The sequence below is a fragment of the Pieris napi genome, chromosome Z (genome assembly GCF_905475465.1).
Source record: "Pieris napi chromosome Z, ilPieNapi1.2, whole genome shotgun sequence".
Classification (NCBI taxonomy): domain Eukaryota; kingdom Metazoa; phylum Arthropoda; class Insecta; order Lepidoptera; family Pieridae; genus Pieris; species Pieris napi.
The window spans coordinates 13265275-13291412 of NC_062259.1; the positions used below are offsets into that span (position 1 = coordinate 13265275).

General features: G+C 34.1%; 2 protein-coding genes across 3 annotated transcripts; one reads left to right on the top strand and one right to left on the bottom strand.

The window, feature by feature from the left end:
- Positions 1-61: 61 nt before the first annotated feature.
- Positions 62-12995, top strand: LOC125062390 (ER degradation-enhancing alpha-mannosidase-like protein 3). The gene is made up of 10 exons (XM_047668287.1): positions 62-371; positions 1120-1266; positions 3967-4119; positions 4376-4529; positions 5205-5374; positions 5815-6036; positions 6904-7069; positions 7765-8150; positions 8710-8911; positions 11069-12995. The coding sequence occupies exons 1-10, from the start codon at positions 253-255 to the stop codon at positions 11801-11803; spliced, it is 2454 nt and encodes an 817-aa protein (XP_047524243.1). The 5' UTR covers positions 62-252; the 3' UTR covers positions 11804-12995.
- A 332-nt stretch (positions 12996-13327) lies between these two features.
- LOC125062784 lies at positions 13328-22661 on the bottom strand. Of its 2 annotated transcripts, XM_047668940.1 has the most exons (9): positions 22462-22661; positions 19672-19804; positions 17854-17979; positions 17228-17367; positions 16687-16863; positions 16482-16519; positions 15924-15989; positions 15393-15473; positions 13328-14338 (listed from the first exon to the last, which is right to left on the bottom strand). In XM_047668940.1, the coding sequence occupies exons 1-9, from the start codon at positions 22600-22602 to the stop codon at positions 14119-14121; spliced, it is 1122 nt and encodes a 373-aa protein (XP_047524896.1). In that variant the 5' UTR covers positions 22603-22661; the 3' UTR covers positions 13328-14118. The 2 variants fall into 2 exon arrangements, with proteins under 2 accessions (XP_047524896.1, XP_047524897.1); XM_047668941.1 differs by lacking the exon at positions 15924-15989 and having other exon boundaries at positions 22462-22659.
- Between the last annotated feature and the right edge of the window lie 3477 nt (positions 22662-26138).

The following is a 26138-nucleotide window of genomic DNA, read 5'->3' on the forward strand; positions in this document are numbered from 1 at the left end:
AACTGTCAGACGTCAAATGCCAATAGCCAATCGCCAGGTGGCAGGTTGGTAAATTAAACTATAGTTATTGGCTATTGGCTATCCGCAAACATGTTTGTTTCTGCATTTTATAGGACTGTGTAACACTTTTTAATTTGCCATGTAAAGATTATTTTCATTTAAGTTATTAAGGCCACTTTTCTTATATTTTATATCCATAAGCTAAAATATAGAAATTATACCCATTTTATGATTTTTACTTAACATTGTGATATGGTGATAATGACTTGTTATCGTATTGTTCTAATTTATTTAATATTTGCAATAATATGTGTGAAAACCGAAGAGGAAACTGTGCAGAAAATGACAAAGGCTGAAAGAAGAAGCTTAAGGTAAGACCTCGTGTAGGAAACCTTGATGTCCTTGTTGTTGTAATGAATATAATTAAGTATATGCTATGATTAAAGTTATATCACTACTATAATACTTCAATAGTAAAAAAAAAGTATTAGTGAGTTTACATTTTGACAACCAGTCCCTGATTTCCAAACAGTCTAGGATTCCTAACAAAACATAAAAAAATTAAACAAATCATATTATGTATGTCTACACATAAACAAATTATTGTGATTATAGGTGATTCATAAAACTTTTCATCATATTGTCATTCTTAATCAAGGTCTATATAATTCATCATGGTTACAATCAGAGTTTCTTTTAATATAATTAATGTACTAAATCACACAACCCAGAAATACAATATCTTAATCCTAATCAAATGAGTAATCTGTTTACATAGATAAGAGGAAGAATCTATACTATTATCTTTAATAAGAGTCCATTTCATAATTATCAAATACTTTAATGAGCCTGGGAGTAACCATACTAGAAACTGAAAACTAACCCTGACTACCAACTACCTTCATAAATAATGAAGATTGGTACCTGCATATTCTTTACCGAAATCTCAAATACAAACATAACAAATACTGTTGCATTAATTGCCCCCTTATGGCTGCATAAGATAACTCAATTTCGGGCACTGGTTACTTAAAATTTCCAACCCTTTTACATATATTTTTGTTGATGTTGTGCTCCTTTTTTCAAAATGTATATTATAGTACCAACATTATTTTCCAGGGAAGAATCAAGGTGTATGTTTTATCATGCATACAATGCATACATGGATAATGCATATCCTGCTGATGAGTTAATGCCCCTTAGCTGTAAGGGAAGATGGAGGGGTGTTACCCCCAGTCGAGGGGATATGGATGATGTTTTGGGCAAGTAAGTACTAGTTACATAGTTGTGTTGAATGTGACCTTTGTTTTGATTGATATAGCATCAGATTATACTATATAAATCAAAATATATCAGTTATCATTACAGTAATTTTCCTAAATTACTTTATCTAATTAGTACTATTACTATGAATTTAGGATTCATATATTGACCACTGTTTAAGGCTAACATTTAGATACAATGTTTACACACTATCAGTGACTGAGTTATCAGTAAACTAAATATATATTCAACATAAAGTATAATATCCAATAGAAAAATGAAAATCTTTTTTGTTAAGATAAATTTTATCCATATGTGTATAGTTAATAAGTTTTTGCGATAAAATCTAGTACAACTTCAAAAATACTTGATTGATTTTGTTTATTGCTTATTAACAAAAGAGAATATTTTTAAATGATAGATAGATTTTAATCCTATTGTGCGATGTAACTTGAGAAAATTAAATATTACAAATGGTTAAGAGGGTTTTGGAGGACATATTATAATAAATTAATATATTGTATACTGCTGCTGGCGATTTTTAATTATTTTTGTGCATGTAATTGGCAAATTAGTATGTTCTTAATTGCTTGCATATTACCTATTGTGATATAGTGGTTATCAAGGCCAAATATGAATTCACTGTGTTGTAGTATCTTTTTAGTATTAATTAAATAAATGAATTATTATTGAAATATTAGAAATATGTATTTAGAAGAATGCATTTTTTGTAGTAATAAATTGTTATAGTGGTAGGGGAGCCCACGATGCTAAATGGGGATTTACTCGAGCGTCGTAGAGACCTATTGGGATGCAAAGCTTAGATAAAAAGAAGAAAAAAATGTTATATGATAAATTCCTTTTCATCGGTGGGGGAAGCGGCTATAGATAGTTAAATATGTAAAAAAAAACTGTTGCATGGACATCGTCGAGCGCGTCAGATATTGATAGCATCTATGCCCTACGTATTTTTAATAATGTACGTATGTTAATCTGATCGTTTGCATGATGCGGGTGGTTGTATTTAAGGGTTGAAAATGAAAAAAAAATAAAAATTATCGAGCGCGTCAGATTTTCTAAGGGAGTGTTAAGTGCACCAAAAAAAAGCTCTCATTCACTAATCTGACGATTTCGATGGGACGCAAACCCACGGCCATTTTCATAATATGCAAAAAAAAATCGCAATTTTGAAATACTCAAGCGCGTCAGATTAAGATATATGTGGTTCATCTTTATGTTCTAAACGTACTGTCTCATAATCTGACGATTATCTAGAGGGATTCGCCTGATCTGACAAAAAAAATTTAGAAAAACGATTCACCGAAAGGGCCATCCCTGCAACTTCCCGCTACTTCCATTCCTGGGCGCTAAAAATTGATATTTTGAGCTCGCTGAGTTCAAAGAAATAACATGTCTATACATTTGAGCTCTCCCAGCTCGAAAGTCTGATAGAATTTTCATAGAACACTATTTTTGGAATTTTCAAACCGCAATAACTTTTGAATGGATTAAGCAATTTTCACGCGGTTGGCGGCATTCGACGCAGTTTTATCATCTTCATAAGTAATTTTGCAATTTTAATTGATAGAACCACAAATTTCGGAGTAATCCCGAAAAAACACTTTTTCGGGTTTCTTTCGTTCACGATATCTCTCGAACTAATCAACCGCTTTTGACGAGCTTGGTGGCGATCGACGTGGTTTTTCAAGCTCAAAGGTGGATTAGTTTTTGAAGTTGATCAATAAAGAAACCACTTTAAAAAAAAATATTTCTTATTTTTTTAAGATTTTTCAAAATTTCTCAAAATCTATCGGTCCGAATCGGTTCAAATTCACAGGAAATGTAATTTTGAGGGAAATATTTAGAACGCCGTTTAGTAGATTCCGGTCGGTTAAAGGAAATGTAGGCATCACGCAGCTGCACGCATTTAACTTTATTGACGATTTTTTGTTATTTCGGCTTGCGGAAATCGTCAGATTATATATTTTTCATTATTCTTGAATTATTTCCTTAAAAATAAAAAAAAAATTAGCTACGCTCGAGAATGTCGAGATGACGGTTTTTTTTTACAACTTTGTTGCCCTCCCCTTTTTTTCCGTCACTCTCAAATTGTCAGATTAGTGGAATATACACTTTTTAGGATATAATTAACTCACCCTACCTTAATCTGACGCGCTCGGGAATTTCTGATGGTCAATTTTTTTTTACTAATCTGATCCTGTCTCCTTCACGGGCGGCCTTATATATGGGCCTCATATTTTGTGGAGGTACTTAACCGGGTACAAGGTATCCCCCTATATATTAATCTGCCGCGCTTTAGTAAATCCCGAAATCCCCTCTTGGGCTCCCCTACCATAGTTTATATTATTATCATTAGAGTCTTTTAAATAATTTTTGTGGACACTCTGGAGATTTGGTTGATTATGGAAGGCTGATCTAACCTATTAATATTGCTTAGCACACATTGATTGAGCGATAGTACTAAATAACTTGACACAAATTGTGCACCAATTTAGCTGCTGCGGCGATTGCTTTTATTCATTGCCTTTTTATTTTCCTAAATAGAGCTATCATATATGTTTTTGAATAATTAATTATGTTATATGTCGGATTATTATATTAACTATTCATTTATAAATAAAATATAGTAGTTATTTTCCAAAATTTTGCCTTCCTATGTTTAAAACTATTTTTCTTTTTCAGTTTCTCACTCACTTTAGTAGACAGTTTGGATTCATTAGCTGTCATGGGAGATTTCTCAGAATTCAGTCGGGCCATAAAGCTGGTCATACATGATGTAACATTTGATCATGATATTATTGTGTCAGTTTTTGAGACAAACATCAGGATGATTGGGTGAGTTACAATTATCTAATAACATCAGTAGGATGGTAGGCGGTCTTTGTTGGAGGAGATGAAAGAACAAAGTAATAAAGATATAGAAAACTAAACTAATATATAACTTATTTGATTTTCTTCTCAGTAATTTCCTTCACCTTAATTTTGTAGGCCTTTTTATCGTTTCTTTGTGCAATCTTTGTTATTTAACATTGTTAATATTGATTATTATGTACATGAACTCAGAAATTTTATTTTGTTTATTATCTTTCAGAGGCCTGTTATCTGCCCACGTGCTGGCCATGGTTTTGAAGACTGAAGTTCCAGCTTTACAGTGGTACAATGGTGAATTATTGGCTAAAGCTGAAGATTTGGGTAAACGACTTTTACCAGCGTTTAATACCTCCACTGGAATACCTCATGGCAGAGTTAGTATTTTTAATATATTTTATACTTAACTGACAATAATTTATAGCTGTGATATTTAGCAAGAATTTCAATATTTGAATTTAGATTATGATTAACACATTTTGCCCTTTACATCTCTGTAAGGAGCTTTTTTAATCTAAGTGTTAAAAAATAAATCAGTGGCGCTACAACCTCTTTAGGTCTAGGCCTCAGATATCTGAATCTATTTGATGATCATTTGTCAATCTAATAGGCAAGTAGGTGATCAGCCTCCTGTAATTGACACACGCCGTCGACTTTTTTGGGTCTAAGGTGAGCCGGTTTCCTCACTGTGTTTTCCTTTACCGTTAGAGCGACCATTGGTGTAGGTACAGCCGGGGATCGAACCTACGACCTCAGGGATGAGAGTCGCTCGCTGAAGCCATTAGGCAAACAATGCTCAATCTAAGTGTTACCGTATTTAATTCAATTGTATTAGAATGTTGGACGTCTTTCTCTTCAGAATCTGTAACTGATAAATGGCACTGTATTAATTTAACTTGCAATTAAAAATTCGCTGTCAAATGGTAAAAATATCAAATAAGTACAGGTTGTTAAAATAGTTCTCCACTTTATCACAATGTAAACATAATTTTACAGCAAACAATAACTGAGGGCCTTAGTTAAAACAAGGTGTATATGTAATAATTTTCAAGGTTAATCTTCGCCACGGTGTCCGATGGATGAAAGAATCGCGTGAAACATGTACAGCTTGTGCAGGAACTATGATATTAGAGATGGCAGCACTATCCCGGCTAACTGGCAACCCTATATTTGAGCAAAAGGCCCATAAAGCTATGGACGGGCTGTGGAAGATAAGACATAGGTATATATAAGAAAAATATTTGCGTATGTTTATTGCAGGTAGCACTATTGTCTATTGTACCACCTAAACAACCAAATACTTTAAAGTAATGTGATAGACGTAAAATTGTTAGACAAAAAAGATCTAGGCTACAAATGATGCAGATCTTAATGAAATCAGGCGTCTGCCGAATACTGGCACAGATATAATCTGAAATTACCCGTAACATTGAGCAGCTTCAGATCGCAATCGAATACACATCACAAACTTCAATAAAAGCATTAGGGAAGGGACTTCCGAGACGGCGGAGCCCCGCCTCGTCTGTGAATCTTAGAAATATTCTAGGCCTCAGTCCTTTCGCGAGTTCCGTAACAAGTAAAAACTAGATATCAATCGAAATCATGTGAATAAAAATATATATATAGTTTTGTTTAATGCGTAAATTTGTATAAATTTTTCAGAACATCAGATCTCATGGGGACAGTCATAAATATCCACTCAGGCGACTGGGTGAGGAAAGACTCCGGTGTCGGCGCAGGAATTGATTCCTACTACGAATATTGTCTGAAGGCCTACATTTTATTAGGCGATGAAAAGTATCTGGCAAGATTTATAAGACACTACAATGCGGTCATGAAGTACATAAGCAGGGGTCCTATTATGCTGGCGGTACATATGCATAGGTGAGAATCATATGGAGTATAACAATCTCTGTTGGTGTAATGACTTAAGCGACTATCATCTCTGAGGTCGTAGGTTCGAACCCTGGCTGTGTACCAATGGACGTTGATTCAGGAAGATATTGTAAGGAAACCGGCAGCCATAGACCTAAAAGGTCGACGGCGTGTTTCAAGCACAGAAGCAGATCACCTTCTCGCCTATTGTTTTTCTAAAAGGTTTTACAAATGATCAACATAATATATTAGTTATTATATTATACGTGCTAAGCCGTGCCTCTTAATATGTATGTTAACTTGTTTAGGAATGGCGAGTAAACTGATCAAGTGTTTCTTTAGGTAAACCTTATGTTCATACAACAAATTCTTGGTAAAAAATTAACGAAATATATGAATATAGTTGTTGTGTTCTGTGATCCTCAATCCTAAGGTGCTTTCAATGCCCGCTTGTGTACCAATAAATTTTTCTTTGTGCAATTAACACTTGCGAAGAAAAGCATAAATTGTATCTTCTTAGTCTTAAACGATGAAAGTATCAAGGATGTGTGTCAACCCTAGAAGGTTATTACTAGTTGCCTGAAAATTAATGAAACACACACAGACGAGTCGCGAGGACTTTGGGATTTCATAAGTTAGTGAACAGTCCATAAAACTGTCTTAACGCACTAAACCAATCAACTTTTATTTTAATTGCTGAGAATAAAAATCTTTGGAGGCAATAATCAAAACATAATTTAGTGAGAATAAAAAAAACAATATAAAAATATCCTACTGGTTCACAAATTAAGAGCGTAGACCGGATTAGCAAGAAAGGATTCGCCAGTCTTCCTTTTTGAAAATAAATAAAGAATAGTTGTTGTAAAAATCTTTCAGGCCACATCTCCAATCGCGGAATTTTATGGATGCTCTGCTGGCCTTCTGGCCTGGTCTTCAAGTACTCCTTGGTGATGTGAAACCAGCTGTCGAAACCCATGAGATGTTGTACCAAGTGATGCAACGACATACATTCATACCGGAGGCGTTTACCAGTGATTTTCAGGTATTTTATTTTGCTAAGGCAATAATTTTCAGTTAAGAACTGTCCAATTCTTTTCTAAAAATATCATTTTATCTTAAATATGTTTTTGGGCTAAAACTTTAAAAAGAAACGCGCTAAAAATCTTTACTTTTTTTTCATTAATTTACCTTTTTAATGTGTATTTCATTGTATCAAACTATAATTCTTGATAAAGTCAATTTTTCATTTAGATTAACTGTTTAGCCGTAAACTTGAATCTCAGGATTGTATTTAGAAACGAAACTCAAGCCTCATATTCATGATAAACATTTGTCTAGCAATAGTTGATCAATATTGTTGATGAGCCGCGAGAATGTTGCTAGAAACTTTGTTTAAATCAATATAATCCTATATTCACGTCCACGTCCACGTGACACACGTGACAGTCCACGCCAGTCAGCGTTTAAATGTTGCCCGAGGATGTAGTGCTGTTGTGTTCTCTGTATGTGATGTATAGGATGCTTTTGATTGAAACACTTCTATTGCATTATTTTATAATTGCTCCACACTACTGCCATGTTTATAAACGATCGCAAATACGACAACAATTGTTGATAAACAGATGTTTACCATCAATACGAGGCTTTAGCGCTAAGTGTGAAATATATATTGGATTTTGAGTTCTGCCAACGACCAGCCTGCATATTGTTGATTGACATGGCTGAACTATTTTCCAGGTTCACTGGGGCCAACATCCCTTGCGGCCAGAATTTCTAGAATCCACCTATTTCCTCCATCGTGCCACAGGTGACGATCACTATCTCCAAGTTGGCAAAACAGTTTTAAAAGCGCTACAGCAGTACACCAGAGTGCCATGCGGTTACGCAGCTGTCAATGATGTCAGGACGAGAATCCATGAGGATAGAATGGATTCATTCGTCCTGGCTGAGACATTTAAATATTTATTCATGCTGTTTGGGGAAGACAAGGATTTGCCGATAAAGTTGGAGGATTATGTGTTAACTACTGAGGCACACTTTCTTCCACTTTGGCTTGCGACAGATGGGAAGAACTCCACTTTGAATATCCGGGTGGATGATGAAGATGATGATAAGTATAGAAAGTAAGTTGAATATGGTTAAAGCTATTTCTTGACTGCCCATGATGAAGGGCGATCTAAAATCTTATTTCTGGTGATAATTGTTATTGATTTCTTTTGAGAGGAGAAATCTTTATGTATTTATTTTTTTCTAATTATTATTAATTAATTACTAATAACTTAAGATGTCATGTGAAACATGGTGTAATGGTTGCAGCAATAAAATATTTTGTAAAACAATCTTGGCGTTAAAAATGAGTGGCGGAGAGTTTCAGTTCTTCTCTTCCGTTTTACGCCCTTGATTTGAGAACTGACAGTAAATGTAAAATTAGAAACATTTAGAATTCAATATATATGTATTTCTTTTTGAAGTTCATAAGTGTACATTGTGTTATCTAAATGAATAAATGATTTTAATTTGATTTAAATAAATTAATAAAAACTTAATCAAACCAATGGATTCTTTCGTTTCTTTCTATCAATTGCGTTTATGCTGTGATGAAAAGAGACAAAGTACTTTAGTTAGTTAGTAGATTTATTTTTAACATATTCATTATTCACGGATGATATGATATTCTTTCAGAACATGCCCGAACACAGCGACCCTAGATTCTGAAAAGGTCCGACGTCCGATGCGACAAATGTTAGGATCGGCCGCGGCCCGACCACCCGCGAGGCTGCTGCCTTTGAATGACCCGAGGCAAATTCACGCATTGTCTGATATGGGAATATCAGTCTTAACGCTGCCAGACGGAAGGGTACAATTGCTTTATACTACTAATACGGTGAGTCTGTTAATAACATGAAATTAGTGGACATACTAATTCTAGGGTCCATATTCTAACGCAGTGTTTCCTATCCTTTTTTGGGCCATGGGCATGGCATACATTAAAAATTGAATTGTTTACTTAAGAAAATTAAATGATAGGTTTTAGGAATAACTGTAGAGGAAATTGTTAACGAAGCAGGAAGTTAATCTTGAAAACCCGTGTGGACCTACGGGATACAATTGTGGGGAGCTACATGTGTCTCTAACAAAACTAAAATTCAAATTCAATTCAAAACTAAAAAAAAAATTCAAACACAAAACTACATCCTTAAACAAATAAGCAACTCGCCTTGGTTCATAAGAAACGCTGAAGTACATGAACACCTAGGCATACCTACAGTCAAGGAGGAAATAAAAGTATACGCTCAGAAGTACAAGACTAGGCTGGAATATCATCCTAACCACCTAGCTATTCAACTCACCCTACCGGAGTATATAAACCGACTCAAAAGACGAAGAACCTTGGAGCTCAGCAGCATTGACTGAGCTAATATTATTATGGTAGATATTCCTAATGAGGAATATCTCCACCGGTAAACCATCCTACAACTCATCTGCTCATAGTCAGAAGACTGATTGCACGATGCGCTCTAATAAAAAAAATAAAAAAAATCTTGAAAACATAATGAAAAACTAAAATTCAAATTCCAAATAATTTTAATAAATTAAATACCAAAATTTACCACGTTGGTAAACACTTTCTAACGTATCTCAGTCTCCTTTTGTGCGCTGTAAAATAGCATACATAGAAAATGGTTTGGCCTTGAAACTAGATAGGTATAAGTTTGATTGACATCCCAGAATTCGGGCCTAGAATTATAAAGTTTTATATATTATTGGCATCAACATTTTTGTTAATCTCAATCTTGATTCTGAACCGAAGGAATCTGACGCTGTTTGAAAGGAAAGCTTGTCAGTAGGAAAAGCTTTTGTGAATTTAATTATAATTAAAAATATATGTTGTATTAGCCACTGGAAAGTTTAACACTAATGGGATCATTGAGTTTTATTGAGAGAAATCTACAGCTTTAAAAGAGTTATGGCGTAAGATGATTTGTAAGTAATCAGTAGTTTATCAAAGAATCCATAATTATATTGATTGTTTTACGGTCAGAGTCGAGGTGACTATGCTTATAAATGATATTCCTGTCTAATCCTGTTTTCGAGATTAATTTCGACGGAGACTGTTTTTGATTAAAAATAACGTGTTAGAAGGTATCAGTATGGCCTGGCGAACATGCCCGAGGCACTGCAAAAGCGTGGCAGTTCCGACAGCATCCTAAAGGGTTTTTATTGAACGCGCAAGGCACTTAGCGAGTACCGACAGTACAGTGGCAATGAGCCTAAAGGCTGATTATTATTGAAATCTTAAAAGGTTTCAACCCTGCCAATATTATTCATTTGAATAATAGCAAGCACTCAGTGTATGAGCAGCCAGCCTCAAAGGCCATGTACTTACTACTGCGTCGGTGCCAGCAGTACCATCATCGGCATAGCTAACTCTATTAACACTGAGGCTACAGACCCTGCAGTCCAGGAAGATTGTTGAGATCGACAATCAGATCATTTATATATACGTTAAAGAGTTTTGGAGACGAAATTCCACCATGCTCCGCGCCACTCTCGAGCCTATGCGGTGCAGAAAAAGAGAGCCCAATTCATCGTATTGTTTTGGTTGCCATACCAATACATAAATAAGTTCAGCACCTCAACCGGCATACCCCTATCCTCCAGTTTCCGCCATAGCACATCGTAGGTAACAAAAGCCGGATATAAGTCGAAGAAGCAGGTAAAAATAGAGGTATTACGTTTGATATAGGTAGTACTGGACGGTATGATTAACACTTAAAATCACGCTTTTAGTGAGCAGTGAATTTAAAAAACTATCCAGATAGAATCCAGCATGAAGCTGGTACACCGCCATCTTGCCTTGAGAAGCGTGTTCGTGGTTTTTTTTTAATATTATGAATTATTAAAGCAAATACTTAAAATAATTAAAAATAATAATTTGGTTAGGATTTATTGCCCTTATAATCTGAAATGGTTTTTAATCTTGTCAAAAAACCAATTTCTATCTTACAAACTAATCACTGACGTGTGTCTTTAATTCTAGGCGAAATCAGCTAGAGACGCCGCCGAGGGACTGACGTTTATGCGTGAAATGTCAAAATGGAACTCTTTAAGTGAAATGGAGAATGGCGTAATCGCTGCCGGTGTGAAATTTAACGAGAAAATTTACCCGGCTGGCCCAGGACTCTTTGGAAAAGAGATTACAGGAAACGAACGCTATATGAGCACCGCTGTATACGTTACACCAAACGATGCCTGCTCCCAAATAGAGAACAGTCATGAAATAGCAGGTAAAATAGCTATCGCAACACGTGGTCAATGCACGTTCGCCCAAAAAGTCCGAAACATCCAAGAAACAAATGCTCAACTTGTTATAATTCTGGACAACGTTAAAGATTCGTCACACGAGAGCACAGCACTTTTCGCGATGTCCGGAGACGGAAAAAACGACATACGAATACCAGCCGTATTCCTCTTCAGTAAAGAAGGAAACGCTTTGATCGAAGCGTTGAACAATGACCCGGAACAAGTTATAGTGATCGGCGAATTTAAATCTATGAAGCAAGAATTTGAGAATACGTGTGAGGATAAAGATTTAGAACCAGTTCAAGATAAAGAGTCATTTGACCATTTGAAGAAAGTCTTAAGTCAGCTGGTCGCTCAATTCGAACTCACGCTATCGAGTGACGACCAGAAGTGTGATGAACCTACTGATGCGTATTTAACGAATAAACAAGGGGAAAATGTATGCAAAATTGCTTCGAATGATGGCGATTGATGTTTGTGTAAATGTGTATATAGTGTGTGTAAATAAGAAGTAATGTGTGCCTTGATATTCAAGTACATCCAACATGTCACGCTGTGTACATATCTTTCTATATTTCGTTTGAAAGACACTTTGCAATATTTTTATAGTTAGCTGCAAATAAATACCCCTGTTAAAAATTATTACCGTTATTACAGGTAGATTTCATCGCAAATTTATTAAAAATGATTATATATTGTGCGTTTCCATTTGTATAAAGTCTAAATAATAAATGATTTATTTCCCTTCACCCACGTAAATCTACCTGTAAAATTGTTTGTATTTTATGCACGAATAATTCAGAAACCAATGTTGTGATATGGCCTAAGAAAGCCTGTTTTCCAATAATAATGTAAAGTACTGTTTTATTATATATTGCAAGTTCTAATCATTGTACATTTAATTAGGATTCATAAGGAGATTGCCCATTGTTGATTATAGAGTGGACAGGCCATGACTTAGTTTTTTATTATATTTTGCGTACACGTTTGACAGCAACACTATTTATTCTAGAGAAATTATTATATTTTTAAATTAATACCACGTTATAAAACAATACTTTAAACAATTTATTAATTAATGGATTTTTAAAAGACGAAAGGTGGTCGGGTGACCTGTCACAAGTGGCAGACGGTAGGTAGTTCCTGAAATCCGACCGAGGCTGTATTTACTGGTGGAGACGCCCAGACTGACTGTTACACACAATTATAACACCAGTGGGCGATGGAGTCGTTACTTCCTTCGTAAAATATGTTGAGCGAGAGCAAAAATACTTATTAAGACTAAACCCCTTAAGATGTACTGCCATTGATACATATTTATTATAGTTATAGCTATAAGTAAACAAATTACTTGGGTAATCTTTTCGAAGCATTGCCAGAAACATTGCAGTCTATGGTAGATACTTAACACCTATGTTTATGGTTATTTGGGCCCTGTAACGAATTCAAATTTAGGTCTATTTAAACCACGGGCTGGGATAAGTTTGTGGATTGATGAAGTTTATATTTATTTAAACATTTGTGGATTTTCGTATTTTTATTTCACATTGAATGTTACAGGATTGTGTTGGAATTTTTATGTTGTATACAAATATTTTAATTCAAGATAGAAAATATTTTTATTATATGCATTATTTATGAATAAAAATTTATTTGGCAAACAATATAAGTATTTTATTTTAGGGGTGGATCGGACAGTTCCCTTCAAGTATTACGTAAGTACTATAGGAATGAGGGTCTTGATTTTGTTATTTGGTGATTAAATCAAAAGTAATTATTTCCTTTTTTACACTTATTAACCACACATTGTCCTAGATTCCTACAAAAAATTAATACGTTTATGTATGTCTTTGAGAGCTTTGCTTACTTTTGTTGACAGGGGGGGGGGGGTTGTTATAAATTGCAGGATTGAATCTGCTTAGGTACGTAATCCTCGAACGGCCCCTTCGGACCTTTGATGGAGCCGGATATAAAGTATAATAAATAAAAACCACAATAAAGCATTAATATTTTATATAAAGTATAAACGATAATACAAAAATAAAAATACTGTATGAATCCAAGTGCCTCAGATGTCTACGACAGAGTAGCGAAGCACTAGAAAAACAAAAGGTACATTCTAATTATATAATTATTACTGCCTGATTATTATTATTGTTAAGAAGTGTTGACAAACGATGTTTGGTTAAGATATCATGTTAGTAACAAATATAAATTGGTACTTTTAAATTTTCTTTGTAATAAGGATTAGTAACATCGTTAAATATTTGAAATGGTCATTTCATAATAGGACTATTTTATCCGCATCACATTTAGTATAACATAATTAATAATATTTTATACCAATAGTTGAGTAACGCAATGTGATTTATTCATCAACCATCTTAGTAAATCTATATGTATAATATACAACAACTGAAATCTATCTTGGCATATCCACACTCCGAATGTTTGGGGATCCATATTCATAAAAACATCAACGATATAATTTTATTTTTAGAAACGATTACCCATTTTATCGTACACACAACAAATATATAAACTGACTGACCCTTTTCGATATAACGTAATTAATTAATTCCCTACACTAAAGTATCCAAAATCATTTTAAAAAGTTTAGGACTATTTAACTATTCAACCGACAACAATGTTCAGTTTTAGTTACAGCGTAGGATAGAACTACTAGACAAGTTTAAATGTTCCAGAACGTAAACAGAACTCAAAACTCAACCTCAGAACATTGACAGTGCTAGGTAATGCTATTAGAACTTGATATTAAAAATGGGCCTAAGGATAGCCCTGTTTCAGGGCGGATTTTAGGCGTCGTGCTGGTGGTGTGTAATCTGGCATTGGCACTGGCGGTGGTGGTGGCCACTCCCTGTGCCAATTAGGTTCTGCTTGTGACTTTGGTGAACGTTTTGGTTCCTCTAAGTACGAGAACGGACGGTTGTTCATGTGTGACGTGGTGGGCTGGGTGCGAAGCCATGATTCCGAACGTTCAAAGGGTCTGAAATAAATAAAGTAAATCTAGGGTTTTTAACACTACTTTGACGGCGCTATTATTTATAAGAAGATACAATAACTAGCAAATGCAGCGGCACATACGATTATATAAACAATATACATATATATTTTTTAAATGTTATACTAATCCAATGTCATACGAAGCCAAATGCGTTATAACTCATTATGTAACTGTTACGGCCTGGCCACGGGGATCGGCGGTGCGAACGGCGATGCGGGAGGCGAGGCGACCATTCGCGCGGGGCCGTTTGCAGGCCACGGACCAGTCACGTTTGCCGCCGCGACCAGTAAGGAAGTTCGACAGCGAAATGTCTTTATCGAAATCATCTCGATATTGCTTGGAAAGTAATAGCTTTTGGTTCAAGACCTAATATTTGGAGAAATTGTGGAGAATTCCACAAGAAGTATGAGAAATTCAGAATATATCCAGAATTATTTTTTTGAGTATACCAGAATGAGTGTTGAAACCTTCAATTATGTATATTCTTATGAATATTCAACCAGAATTGGAGAAAAAAGTTAATGCAAATAGAATTTTAAGTGCCGCTGAAAAATTGTTTTTGAGATTAAGGTAGGTATATTAAATTAATGCTGTGGATGGCCAGACTTCCAAATAGCTGGTCTAGCCAGTATTTCAGTAACAAAAAACTCTGTCTTCATTTTTCGCCGCGACCACGACTAAACTTATTTATTCCCTTCTCTATTCGCCGCGACTGCCGCTCGACTCCGTGGCTTGCACCGTACTGATTCATGCATTTGTTTCGCTCGCCCGTCGCGACGTCAGTCGCCCGCGCGATTCGCTCGGTACATTTTGCCGGTCGCATCGCTGGTCGCCGTTGCGCGTGGCTTGATTAGTACATTGCTATGAGTTTATTTCAGTCGCTAGACGCATCGCGGTTCGCACCGCGCGAATATTCGCGTCGGCGAATGTCCCGTGGCCAGGCTGTTAGGTACGTTTGTTACGCCAACTCTCAAACCGATAAGCGTTTAAAGTGATGTTGCACGATTCTACAGAAACAGCAGAAATCTATATTTACTTTGACATATCCGCTACAGCAGTTTCACGGTCACGCCCTCGTGGCTCATCATCCTGGTAACCACGGTTCCATTGCTGTTGTCTGAAATTATGACGAAAATTATAAAACTGTGTTGTTTTAATGGCGTGACAAATGAACTAAGCGTTGATCGTTGAATCCAGATATGACATGGGTAGTAAGACAGTTATAGGTAAATAACATATAAAACATGTATAAAATTATTTAAAGATGCTAATTGTAATGCTAAAAAACTACCAATTCTAAAACTTGCTATAAAAAAATTTAATAAACATTATTCTAGTGATAGGGTATTTTAAAATGAGATTTAATTTCCTTATGAGTTAAGAGAGAACCCAGTTGACACTTGATCGGCAAAGCAGATATTACAATAGATACTTTGTAAAATGCACCTCAATGTACACTCTATGTTTAATTGAAGAGATATTTAACAGCAATTCTTATGTATGGGAATATTTTTTAAATTATCTAATATTTTGGGGTCCGAGCACAAGCTTGTGAACTTAACCTCACCCTCTAGTATCCCCAGCAAAATTGTCTGATCGCGTTCGCCAAGAGTCTATGTGTGGTCTTGGAAAACTAGAAAACACAATTTTCTTATTTGTCTTTTATAAAATGAAATTTATATTATTGGAAGTTTTACGATATTAAGAGATATTTGTGAGGCACGAATTTGTTAATTATTAATAAATACCTAGGTAACACTGAACATTTTTAGAAAATGAAAAACGGGTTATTCTAGAAAGTTGCCAATACTTTTATTGTTTTTCGAAGTAGTCTCCGTTCCTCTCTACACATCGTCGTATTCGATGGAACCACTGAGAAAATTCTCATTGATAAGATATGATCATCATTGAGATTGCTTACGCTTGCGTCCACGCTTAAACTCGTTAAACCAATTGTAAATAGTAGCACGTGATGGGGCTTTCATAAGCAATGGTTCTAACTGGACAATTCTAAATATTTTCAGTGTTACCCACGTAAAAAATTGCTTGTGTAAAACCTACATAATATATGTTAGTAATGATTAATATAGATGATAAATATAATGATAAATGAATTTGTACTTACTCAAACGCGTTCAGAACTCCCAGTTTATGAATGTTGTGCTGAAAATGAAGTATTACTTTACCCAGAATCGCCAGATTTGTATGTAATTCGATTAAAACACTTGAATAATTCGTTATATTTTTCGGCTCACATTACACCTATTTCGGATTCCAAGGGCTGGCTTTTAGTACAGCTTAGCTAGTAATTTGGCCAGCAAAGAACTTACCTCATTTCTGTCGTCGGATTTCTGGTGCTCAATTATGTATATAACAATATATACCAATAAAACAGTGTTTACTACATGAAATATATATCCTTTGAGCGTTACAGACATGAGAACTAAAGCCCCTAAACGTAATATATCCGTCATATACCTCTCTTCAATTCCAGCAGAGGCGTTATTCTGTAAATAAATAACATTTTATAGCGTAATTAATTAGACTATCCTAGATTAATAATTTAAAAAAATATATAAAGTTAAGTGCATCTCTGCTGCATCATTCATTAAACAATTACGACTGATAAAAAATAAGGCAGTGAAGGTCCTACTGCAGCGAAAATTTAACAATTCATATTAATGAAGGATGAAGGCAAGGTTTACAAACTTAATTAAATCGAATTTTATTCTTTTCACCTAAAAAAGCTGACACAGGCCCACAACAAAGCCACAGGTACTAGGAGTTATGGGTGTAAAAGTGTAAACCAACGTCAGCCAAACATTTACATACTCAATATAAGTTTGCCTGAATAATGATAAAAGTACTTACAAGTCTATTAGCCAGTGTCGTCATATCTAACCCAAAGTGTGTGGCCAATGTAAGATCGACAATCAAAACCGAAAAAGATACTCCAACATACAAATATGCGGTCACCGTTAGACATGAAGTACTCTCTGGGTTGATAACAGCTGTAATGAGAGATCAAATGATAAAGGATGCTATCATCAAATGGTCTTTTATTTCTTTATTTTTGTATAAACTCTTTCATTCGTGCACTGATTAAAAAAAAACAATTGTAAGAGTCTCCCGACCTGTTGGTAGGATGAATCCTGAAGAAATTGAGGATGTTAATTTTGGTATTTAAAATGTAATTAAACTGTAATTCAATCTATGGAAAGCACGAGTTGGTGATGTCGATGCTGTATTAAGTAGTAACCAAATTTAAAACACTTGTTTTAAAGTGACCAATACACTTTCAGATTCTGGTGTATATACCAGCCTCCCACGGCTACACATTTTTTGTAAGTATATATAACCTATACCTATAACCTCTTGGATAATACACCATCCTAATGGTGAGAATTTTTAAAGTCAGTCCATTCGTTTTTAGTGTACAAAAATAGAAATCATTTTTCCCTATAGTAATAGTGTAGTAGATTAGCAGGTATATTTACTAGCAATCAGGGATGACGCCAAGATAAAATTGACCACCGCGAATGCCAAAGTTATACATGTTAATATGAACACCGTTTGTGAACTTGTAATATCTTCTACGGACAGTGAATTTGTACAGGAATCATCTGGAATAATAATAATAATTAAAGAAATTTATGAATCCTTTACTTTTCTATTAGATGATTGATGAACATAAGCTTCTTCCAACTTAAAATAAATTTTAAAGGAAATAATCGAGTACTGTATTTCAATGAAATAACGTTTCAATCGTTTCACCTTGAATAATAATAATTATAGTATATTTTAGTTGGTGCTAAAAATTAATTAATTTGCGCACAACACATTTACAGCCTGGCCACGGGACATTCGCCGACGCGAATATTCGCGCGGTGCGAACCGCGATGCGTCTAGCGACTGAAATAAACTCATAGCAATGTACTAATCAAGCCACGCGCAACGGCGACCAGCGATGCGACCGGCGAAATGTACCGAGCGAATCGCGCGGGCGACTGACGTCGCGACGGGCGAGCGAAACAAATGCATGAATCAGTACGGTGCAAGCCACGGAGTCGAGCGGCAGTCGCGGCGAATAGAGAAGGGAATAAATAAGTTTAGTCGTGGTCGCGGCGAAAAATGAATACAGAGTTTTTTGTTACTGAAATACTGGCTAGACCAGCTATTTGGAAGTCTGGCCATCCACAGCATTAATTTAATATACCTTAATCTCAAAAACAATTTTTCAGCGGCACTTAAAATTCTATTTGCATTAACTTTTTTCTCCAATTCTGGTTGAATATCCATAAGAATATAATTGAAGGTTTCAATACTCATTCTGGTATACTCAAAAAAATAATTCTGGATATATTCTGAATTTCTCATACTTCTTGTGGAATTCTCCACAATTTCTCCAAATATTAGGTCTTGCACCAAAAGCTATTACTTTCCAAGCAATATCGAGATGATTTCGATAAAGTCATTTCGCTGTCGAACTTCCTTACTGGTCGCGGCGGCAAACGTGACTGGTCCGTGGCCTGCAAACGGCCCCGCGCGAATGGTCGCCTCGCCTCCCGCATCGCCGTTCGCACCGCCGATCCCCGTGGCCAGGCCGTTTATTTGAATGCTCGTAAACCGGCAACTTAGCTGACACAGCACAGCATGCATTAAGTTTAGTTAAAAAATAATAATAAAGTTTAACGTTAAATTTTGTATGATAGGAAAAGTACGACGACAAAACGGCAAAGAAAAAAAGGGTACCTAAGGAAATTTACGTTCTAATATAAGGTCAATTTCAGGTAATTGAAATTTCATAATCTGATGTCGTCTGTATACTTAAAAAATAAATTAATACCGGTGAATGGCCATTTTTTTATCAATAAAGAAAATATTATTTTAATTAAATAAAGTTACAAATGTACAAACGAGTTTGACCTCTTATTTATTTAATTAGAAAAATTTAAGAATCTTCTTTTCTTTATTGCCGATCACTTCTTATTGGTTGACCGTGTACATCGGTTTTAAAGCATTCATCAAAAATTAATAAACTTCTCGCGCATTAATTTACACGATTATAAGTACCTAATACTACGTCAGACAATTAAATTTCATTGAATTAACCTTATTACGTAAATTTCCCGTTTAGGTCCCCTTTTTATTTATTGTTTGTAAACGTCTGCATGTTAAGTGTGTATTGAATGGGCGAGGCTGTCACTCCGAGAAAGTATGGGCCCACTGAAAAGTTATTCTTAAAGCTGATTTGGGCCCATTTTTAATTTAATTTAGTTAACTTTGAAATATAACTCGCGTTTTGAATCAGTTACCTTGTATGTACACTCTGTACAAAGTTGTCATAAATAGTTTGGCTCCTGACGTCGAGGCGGGGTCGCCTGTACTGCATGTGAATCGAAATATTATTGCTATGACGGTTAATACTATATTGACTACTGATGTTATCTGAAAATATATTGAAATTTTATACTATATAATTGAATTTTACATAATTTAATATTGATAAATATTGAATTTAAAAGTTTGGTCCCTGTGCCAGTGTACCATTGATGCTGGCAGCATTTCCTCGATCTTATAAAATTTTCAATTTTCAATTATTATTAATTTTATTTTCTTGATATTACTCTAAAATGTTAATTATAACTTTTTCTGAAAATTATATAACTTCTGTATTAAATGCGATGTTTGAATTAAAAATTGATTAAAACATATCGGTTTTATTTTAATCAAACTAATTTTCATTTGTACTGACTATATTTTCCCTTTAAACATTGTTAAGAAAAAAATGGTTACAGTAAAAAAAGCCATACAATAAAAGGCCGACAACGCTCTCTACCCTTTACCCCCTGTTCTATACAAAAAATTGATAATGGAAGAATATATATTAAATTATCATAAAAACAAGAGTAGGTAAGCTTTAAACCAAACCAAAGCCAAACTTTATGTTTCGATTTGGAATTGAAAATATAATACTTAAATTATATAAATGACTAACTGACCAATATATACCTATTAACTATTGCAAATCGTTGAATAGTAAGTACTTATCGCTATCTATTTTATCAAACGAGATTAAAACAGATAGGGAGCTGACGTAGACTTATGAATTATTCCAAAATCCTTAAAGGAAGACTTGGAATGAATATTCATGAGTATCTTGAACCCAAAGGCAGAGCTGAAAGGGTGTTTTCGTCCCTGATGTAAGGTTAAATTTTGTATCTTTCCACTAAAGATATTAATAAAAACATATTAAAGATATAGCATTGCTATAACCCTTCCTGAGTATGATTATGATATGGATTTATACGTCACTTCATAATAAATATAGTACACATAAAGCAAGCTACATTATTTATATTGTGTTAAACGCGTTGATCATATTATATTATATTTCTAATAAAATAAAAATGTGTGCGTGTACTAGGTGTACACACGTAAGAAGTGAAACTTCTTTATGACCTTATTTTTCGAAAAATGATCTACTATATGCAACTTTACAGAAATTGGTTAAATAAAGTTAAATTAGATAAAGTTTAACAAAAGGCTTTTATTATCATAGACATGAATACAAATACAATTATTTCATTTTAACTTATTACTTTGTAGTATAAATGTGTGTAAATTTTTTTCCAACGCCCATAAAGAAGTTTGACTTAAAAAAGCAACATGACGCCTAACCTGCTACAAAATTTCTCCCATACGTCGATAAAGAAGTTTCACTCCAAAAGATGGCGCGTAACGGAAAAATGTGACGCGTAACGAAAAAATGTTACACTAAATTTTTTTCCAACCCCGATAAAGAAGTTTCACTTCAAAAAAAAAATTAAAATTGTGATATTTTATATATAAAACACAATTTTAAATATTTCACAATATTAATATCGATTGTTTTTCATGACAACTATTTTGATTGAAGGCTTCTCAGTTTGTCAAAATATAAATGTATTGAGGTATTTTTGGTTTTTATTGAATTAAAATATCTCCTAGGTATACCATTGTATCCACGTCATTGAGAACATCTAACGGGTGGCTTTTTGATAATGAAAATTGTTAATCTACTAACATTAGTAAATTACCGAATCTGTTTCAGTGCATAAATAAATTATAATTAAAATCGTAAAGTCGGCTACTTACTTTAGCATGAGTCAAGAAATATATTAAAAATAGTTTTTTTTCAATGATATTTGGTAAAAAAATCTAACATGAGCAAATAAGTTTTTCCGAGTATGTTAGACAAGTGGGTATTATTAATTGTAGTCTCTAAGGAAATATCATCGATGGATACCCTAATACTCAATAGTATATGAAATATTTATTCTAATTTATATGAAGATACACACATGTGTAAAATATCGATCGTACCACGATAAAACCGTATGACACATGTACCTATATTATTCAGCCTTGCACATCGCTAAAACACGTAGTATACACAAACAATAGGCTTAGTCTAATAATAATAAAAAGAAACTTAAATTTAACTAAACTTTTCTGTTTAAGCCATTGTAAAGTTAACCAACTGCCGAACGAGGTTTTAAAATGCTTCTGATAATTTTAATTCTCTCTTTCCATAGGATCGCATGAAACATCGATTTTATGATTTTAGTACAAAAGAAACACAATTACAATTAATAAGAATAAGCCAATTTCGCAGTGCAATGTTTAACAGCCGCAATGCAGTTTTAACTTAATATAAAAACATGATATTTGTATTAGGTATATATATATATATCTATTTAGTCACTCTTCGTCTCGACATTAATCGGTTCCTAAATTAAAAACATATAAAATGTTCTAATCTTACTATTTAATATATAGTTTCGTGAATTTTTATTTCTAATGTTACGAACTCCCGGTACTACCTAATGATGTCACCACACTATAAAAATTCAATCCATATTTCCAAGTACACCATATTTATATTCATAAGAATGAAAGTTTATTACTTTCTCTGCGTTACCTTATAAATTTGCCCATCCTAAAAAAATTGTTCAAACCTTTGTTTCATTATCTTTGGGAAACAAAATGTGCAAGTCGCAATAAAGCTTTACTGTACTAAAATTTTTTGATTTCTTAGGTATAGGTAATTTTTGTATACTCACGATTGTGATACTCCCCGATATTGTGGCCGCGAGACGGAGCTCAGGAGCCACCTTCTTTAGAGTCATGATTGCGCACCACCCTACGTGGTCGCTGGACAAGTTGTCGATCAATACTAATCGAACGATAATTATTATCGCCATTAATAAACAATTTTATCAAATCTATTGATATAGTGTTTATCAATTAAAATATTTATAATATTTAGTATTTGCCACTTGCCACACAACTCACAAAATATATCATACATGTATCCAGTATATGTGTCCTACTGGGTTCGCGTTTAAGTTTGCAGCGGGTACTTAACTAGGAGTACCTGCAACTTTCTATTTTTTAATTTCCAACACATTATTTAAATATTAAAATTAGTTTGTCTAAACAATATATTAACTAATTCTGTAAAATTTGTACGTTTTTATAAACAAAATAAATAATGTTCACAAAGATTATTTTTATATTGTTTTTAATTCAGTATTCCACAGCGATTTCCAACAAGTCATGTGACACTTGGAACTCGACTTTGCAGTGGTATATACCGGGTTCAACTTTTAAAATGCTGACAGTACACAGATGAAGAATGTGAATACATGATAGACTCCCAGCTATCTTCAATGTGTATTGATATCCGATATATATAGCTCGAATAAATTTGAAGTACATTGTATACGAGCCGTCGGTGTTTCGTATTATGATTCGAATACTGGGTGTTGATAGTAAATTACCGTATTTCCCAAATAAGAAAAATATGCAACTCTTACCTCAATACCATCTGCGCCTGCCTTTTGTGAAAATTACCATGTATGCTTCTAAACCGCTTTAATTAACTCAGTACGTACTTTGGTCTCAGTACGTACTCAGACCAAAGAGGCGGATATACCCCACTTCCACAGATAATAGTTATATAGCACTGGTATTTCAAGTAATGTAATATATCTATGCAAGTTACAAAAACTGTCAGGTATACGTCAATAGCTGTAAAATGTGAAAACACTTTTAGATCTGAACAAAATTGCAGTGAATTCCATCTAATACAATAACTGGCTAGGCATCATGGTATGCCAGAGACTGAAGCAATTCTTGCCTGTTTACTTGCTTTTGCCTGGCTCTGGCGATTAGCGAGTACTGTCTATGCCGCATATTCCATCTCTTACACTTTAGGTAATTATTATAAATTAAGGGTATTAGGTATTTTAAACGGATAAGCCCTAATAAATTGAAGAAGGCTTTATCTCGCTTAGTTATTTGTGCAAAACCAAATGCTATAAAAAATTATTTCTGTATATGTATAAATTTTGTTCACAATAATCAGTTTTATATACCACAGTTAGTTCTAAGATACAAAAATAATAAAAATAGCCTTGATATAGGTATCAGTAATAAATCTTGCCTTAATCGCATCGGGTATAGGCCGTGTACTACTGGTGTTCAATATGATAGTAGAAATTCCCATGGACGGATGGTTTCAGGATTCAATCCAGGTGCGGCGATAGGAACTTATTAAATCAACTTGACCGAGGCGCAGAATAGAATTTACCTGAGTATCTATTCCGGCCAATTATATAGCCAATAATATTGAAAGTCTGTTAAAGTCATATTTTATTTTCATTCAGGACCGGATTGCCTAGGGGCGGGATTCAAGTACTTCATTGCGGTCTTACAGATTGTCATCAGCTTAGTTTTGAATGTTCTGCCCTTAACAAAATTTCCTCGGATCAGTCTGGCGAATCGTATAATAAGTCTACCATCACAAGCCTTTACTTTGTACTACGCTAATGCGTATATAGCACCGTTTATAGATAGTAAACGGGTGACGATATTAATATATGTGATAACATGTATATGCCTTGTGGAAACTGTGTATAAAATCTACGTGGATTGGTCAAGAATTGAGTAGAACCTCAAGGAAGTTTATAAGTTTTTGAATTATCTTGCAATTGTCAGTGAGCTAGGAACTTCACTTGGTATAGATAAATCCCATTTTAAATATTTAGTTTTCGTTTCGTTTTTAAACCCTAAATAAACTTTTTTGACTAATATTTATCTTATCTTTTTTCACAGCCCAAACGCAATGTAATAGAAAGTGACAATACTAATTTCAAAAAATTTACTGGACTGATTATTATCTGATCTTGTCGTTCGTTTTCGCGTCTTATTTACAGTGTTATCTGATCATACTTTTCTTACTCTTTTACCATAATTATGTCAATTTTAGCAAAGTATTTAGGTAGGTAATATGTCAGGTAAACAAACTGCCCTGCGATTCTGTAACTCACTTCACGAACTCACACAGCGGTTTTCGCATCGGCGGTCGCTCTCAAATCAGTCGTGAAGCAGTCATTTTATGATTTGGCATTCTGAAAAGGTGGAAGCTTGTACTTTATTGTTTATCAGAATGCCAAATCATAAAATGACTGCTTCACGACTGATTTGAGAGCGACCGCCGATGCGAAAACCGCTGTGTGAGTTGGTGAAGTGAGTTACAGAATCGCAGGGCTGGTTCTAAAAATCGGCTAGCAGTGTGAATGTCCACGGGTGGCGGTGGCAATTAACACCATCGAGTTTGTTGTGTGTTTGTCTTTTGTAAAAATTATTTATTTCTATGCACCAACGGAATCATCATGTCGAAGAAAATTTTAAAAATCAATATTAAGATATTCCTCATAAACAAAAACGTACTAAGTAGTTAATTGAACAGTTATCTAGTATTTATAGATGTTCAACTGCATTGATTTTATTCTTAAATAAAACAAATGTTGTCATGATCAGTTTTATTAAAATTATCAAAATTAAAAATACCATTCACTTCAAACACAGAAATGTATAAGCATGTACAACAAAATGCCTTATAACTTTAAACAACTGTTTGCTTCGATTTACTTAACTTCAATATGTTTATAATGTAATATATATCATATGCATATACTACATATGAGAATCTCGAAGCTATGCGTTTTCATAACATAATCGGACATCCACGCCTTATATATAACTAGACTATATTAAGTTTATAATGGACAGAGATAAATATATCAGCAAAATGTTAACTCTTTTTAATTTCTCAAAGAGAGCAACGTTTTTCTGTTCTCAAAACTTATATAAAAAAATACTTAATGTTTAATTACAGAAGAGGTCATCTGTAATCACTCATAGTATTATTTATTATAAAAATATTGCTTAAATGTAGACGAAACAGGTTCATAACATAATTTGACAATTCTGAAATAAATAAGAAGGTTCTTGGGATAATTTAAAAAAAATCCCAATTTCTGTTTTCGTAGTCAGTAACCAACGCAAGAACTTTCCGTCATACAAGTAAGAACATTGAGGAATAACGTTAACAGGTCTGTTGTCTACTTGAGAGGAAGAAACAAGAATATTTTTTAATATTATTAGTATATATATTGGGTAAGATAAGTCAGTAGATAAGAGAGACCAAAGACAATTGGAGAGCGCTTAATGTGATTCCCATATGTCAAAATCGTGTTGGATAGATTTAGTATAGTACATTGTGCTTGACTCTGAGAGTAAGACAAGCAACTAACGTAAAATTTTTAACAAAATTTTGATTAGTGAGCTAAAAGAAAAGCTTTTACTTTACTCAAGAGCCAGCGCGTTTAATAACAAATGTTTCGATATTAATTTTCTTAGGATTACGTTTAGAAAAGAGTCTTACCCTATC

Bases quoted from the DNA above. Each gene is read 5' to 3' on its own strand.
- LOC125062390 (XM_047668287.1), top strand. From the start codon at position 253: ATGGTGATAATGACTTGTTATCGTATTGTTCTAATTTATTTAATATTT. The intron at 1,267-3,966 runs GTAAGTACTAGT...TTTCTTTTTCAG, and splicing joins ATGGATGATGTTTTGGGCAA to TTTCTCACTCACTTTAGTAG. The intron at 8,151-8,709 runs GTAAGTTGAATA...ATATTCTTTCAG, and splicing joins GATGATGATAAGTATAGAAA to AACATGCCCGAACACAGCGA.
- LOC125062784 (XM_047668940.1), bottom strand. From the start codon at position 22,602: ATGGCGATAATAATTATCGTTCGATTAGTATTGATCGACAACTTGTCC. The intron at 19,805-22,461 runs GTGAGTATACAA...ATATATTTTCAG, and splicing joins TATCGGGGAGTATCACAATC to ATAACATCAGTAGTCAATAT. The intron at 17,368-17,853 runs GTAAATATACCT...CTCTCATTACAG, and splicing joins GGCGTCATCCCTGATTGCTA to CTGTTATCAACCCAGAGAGT.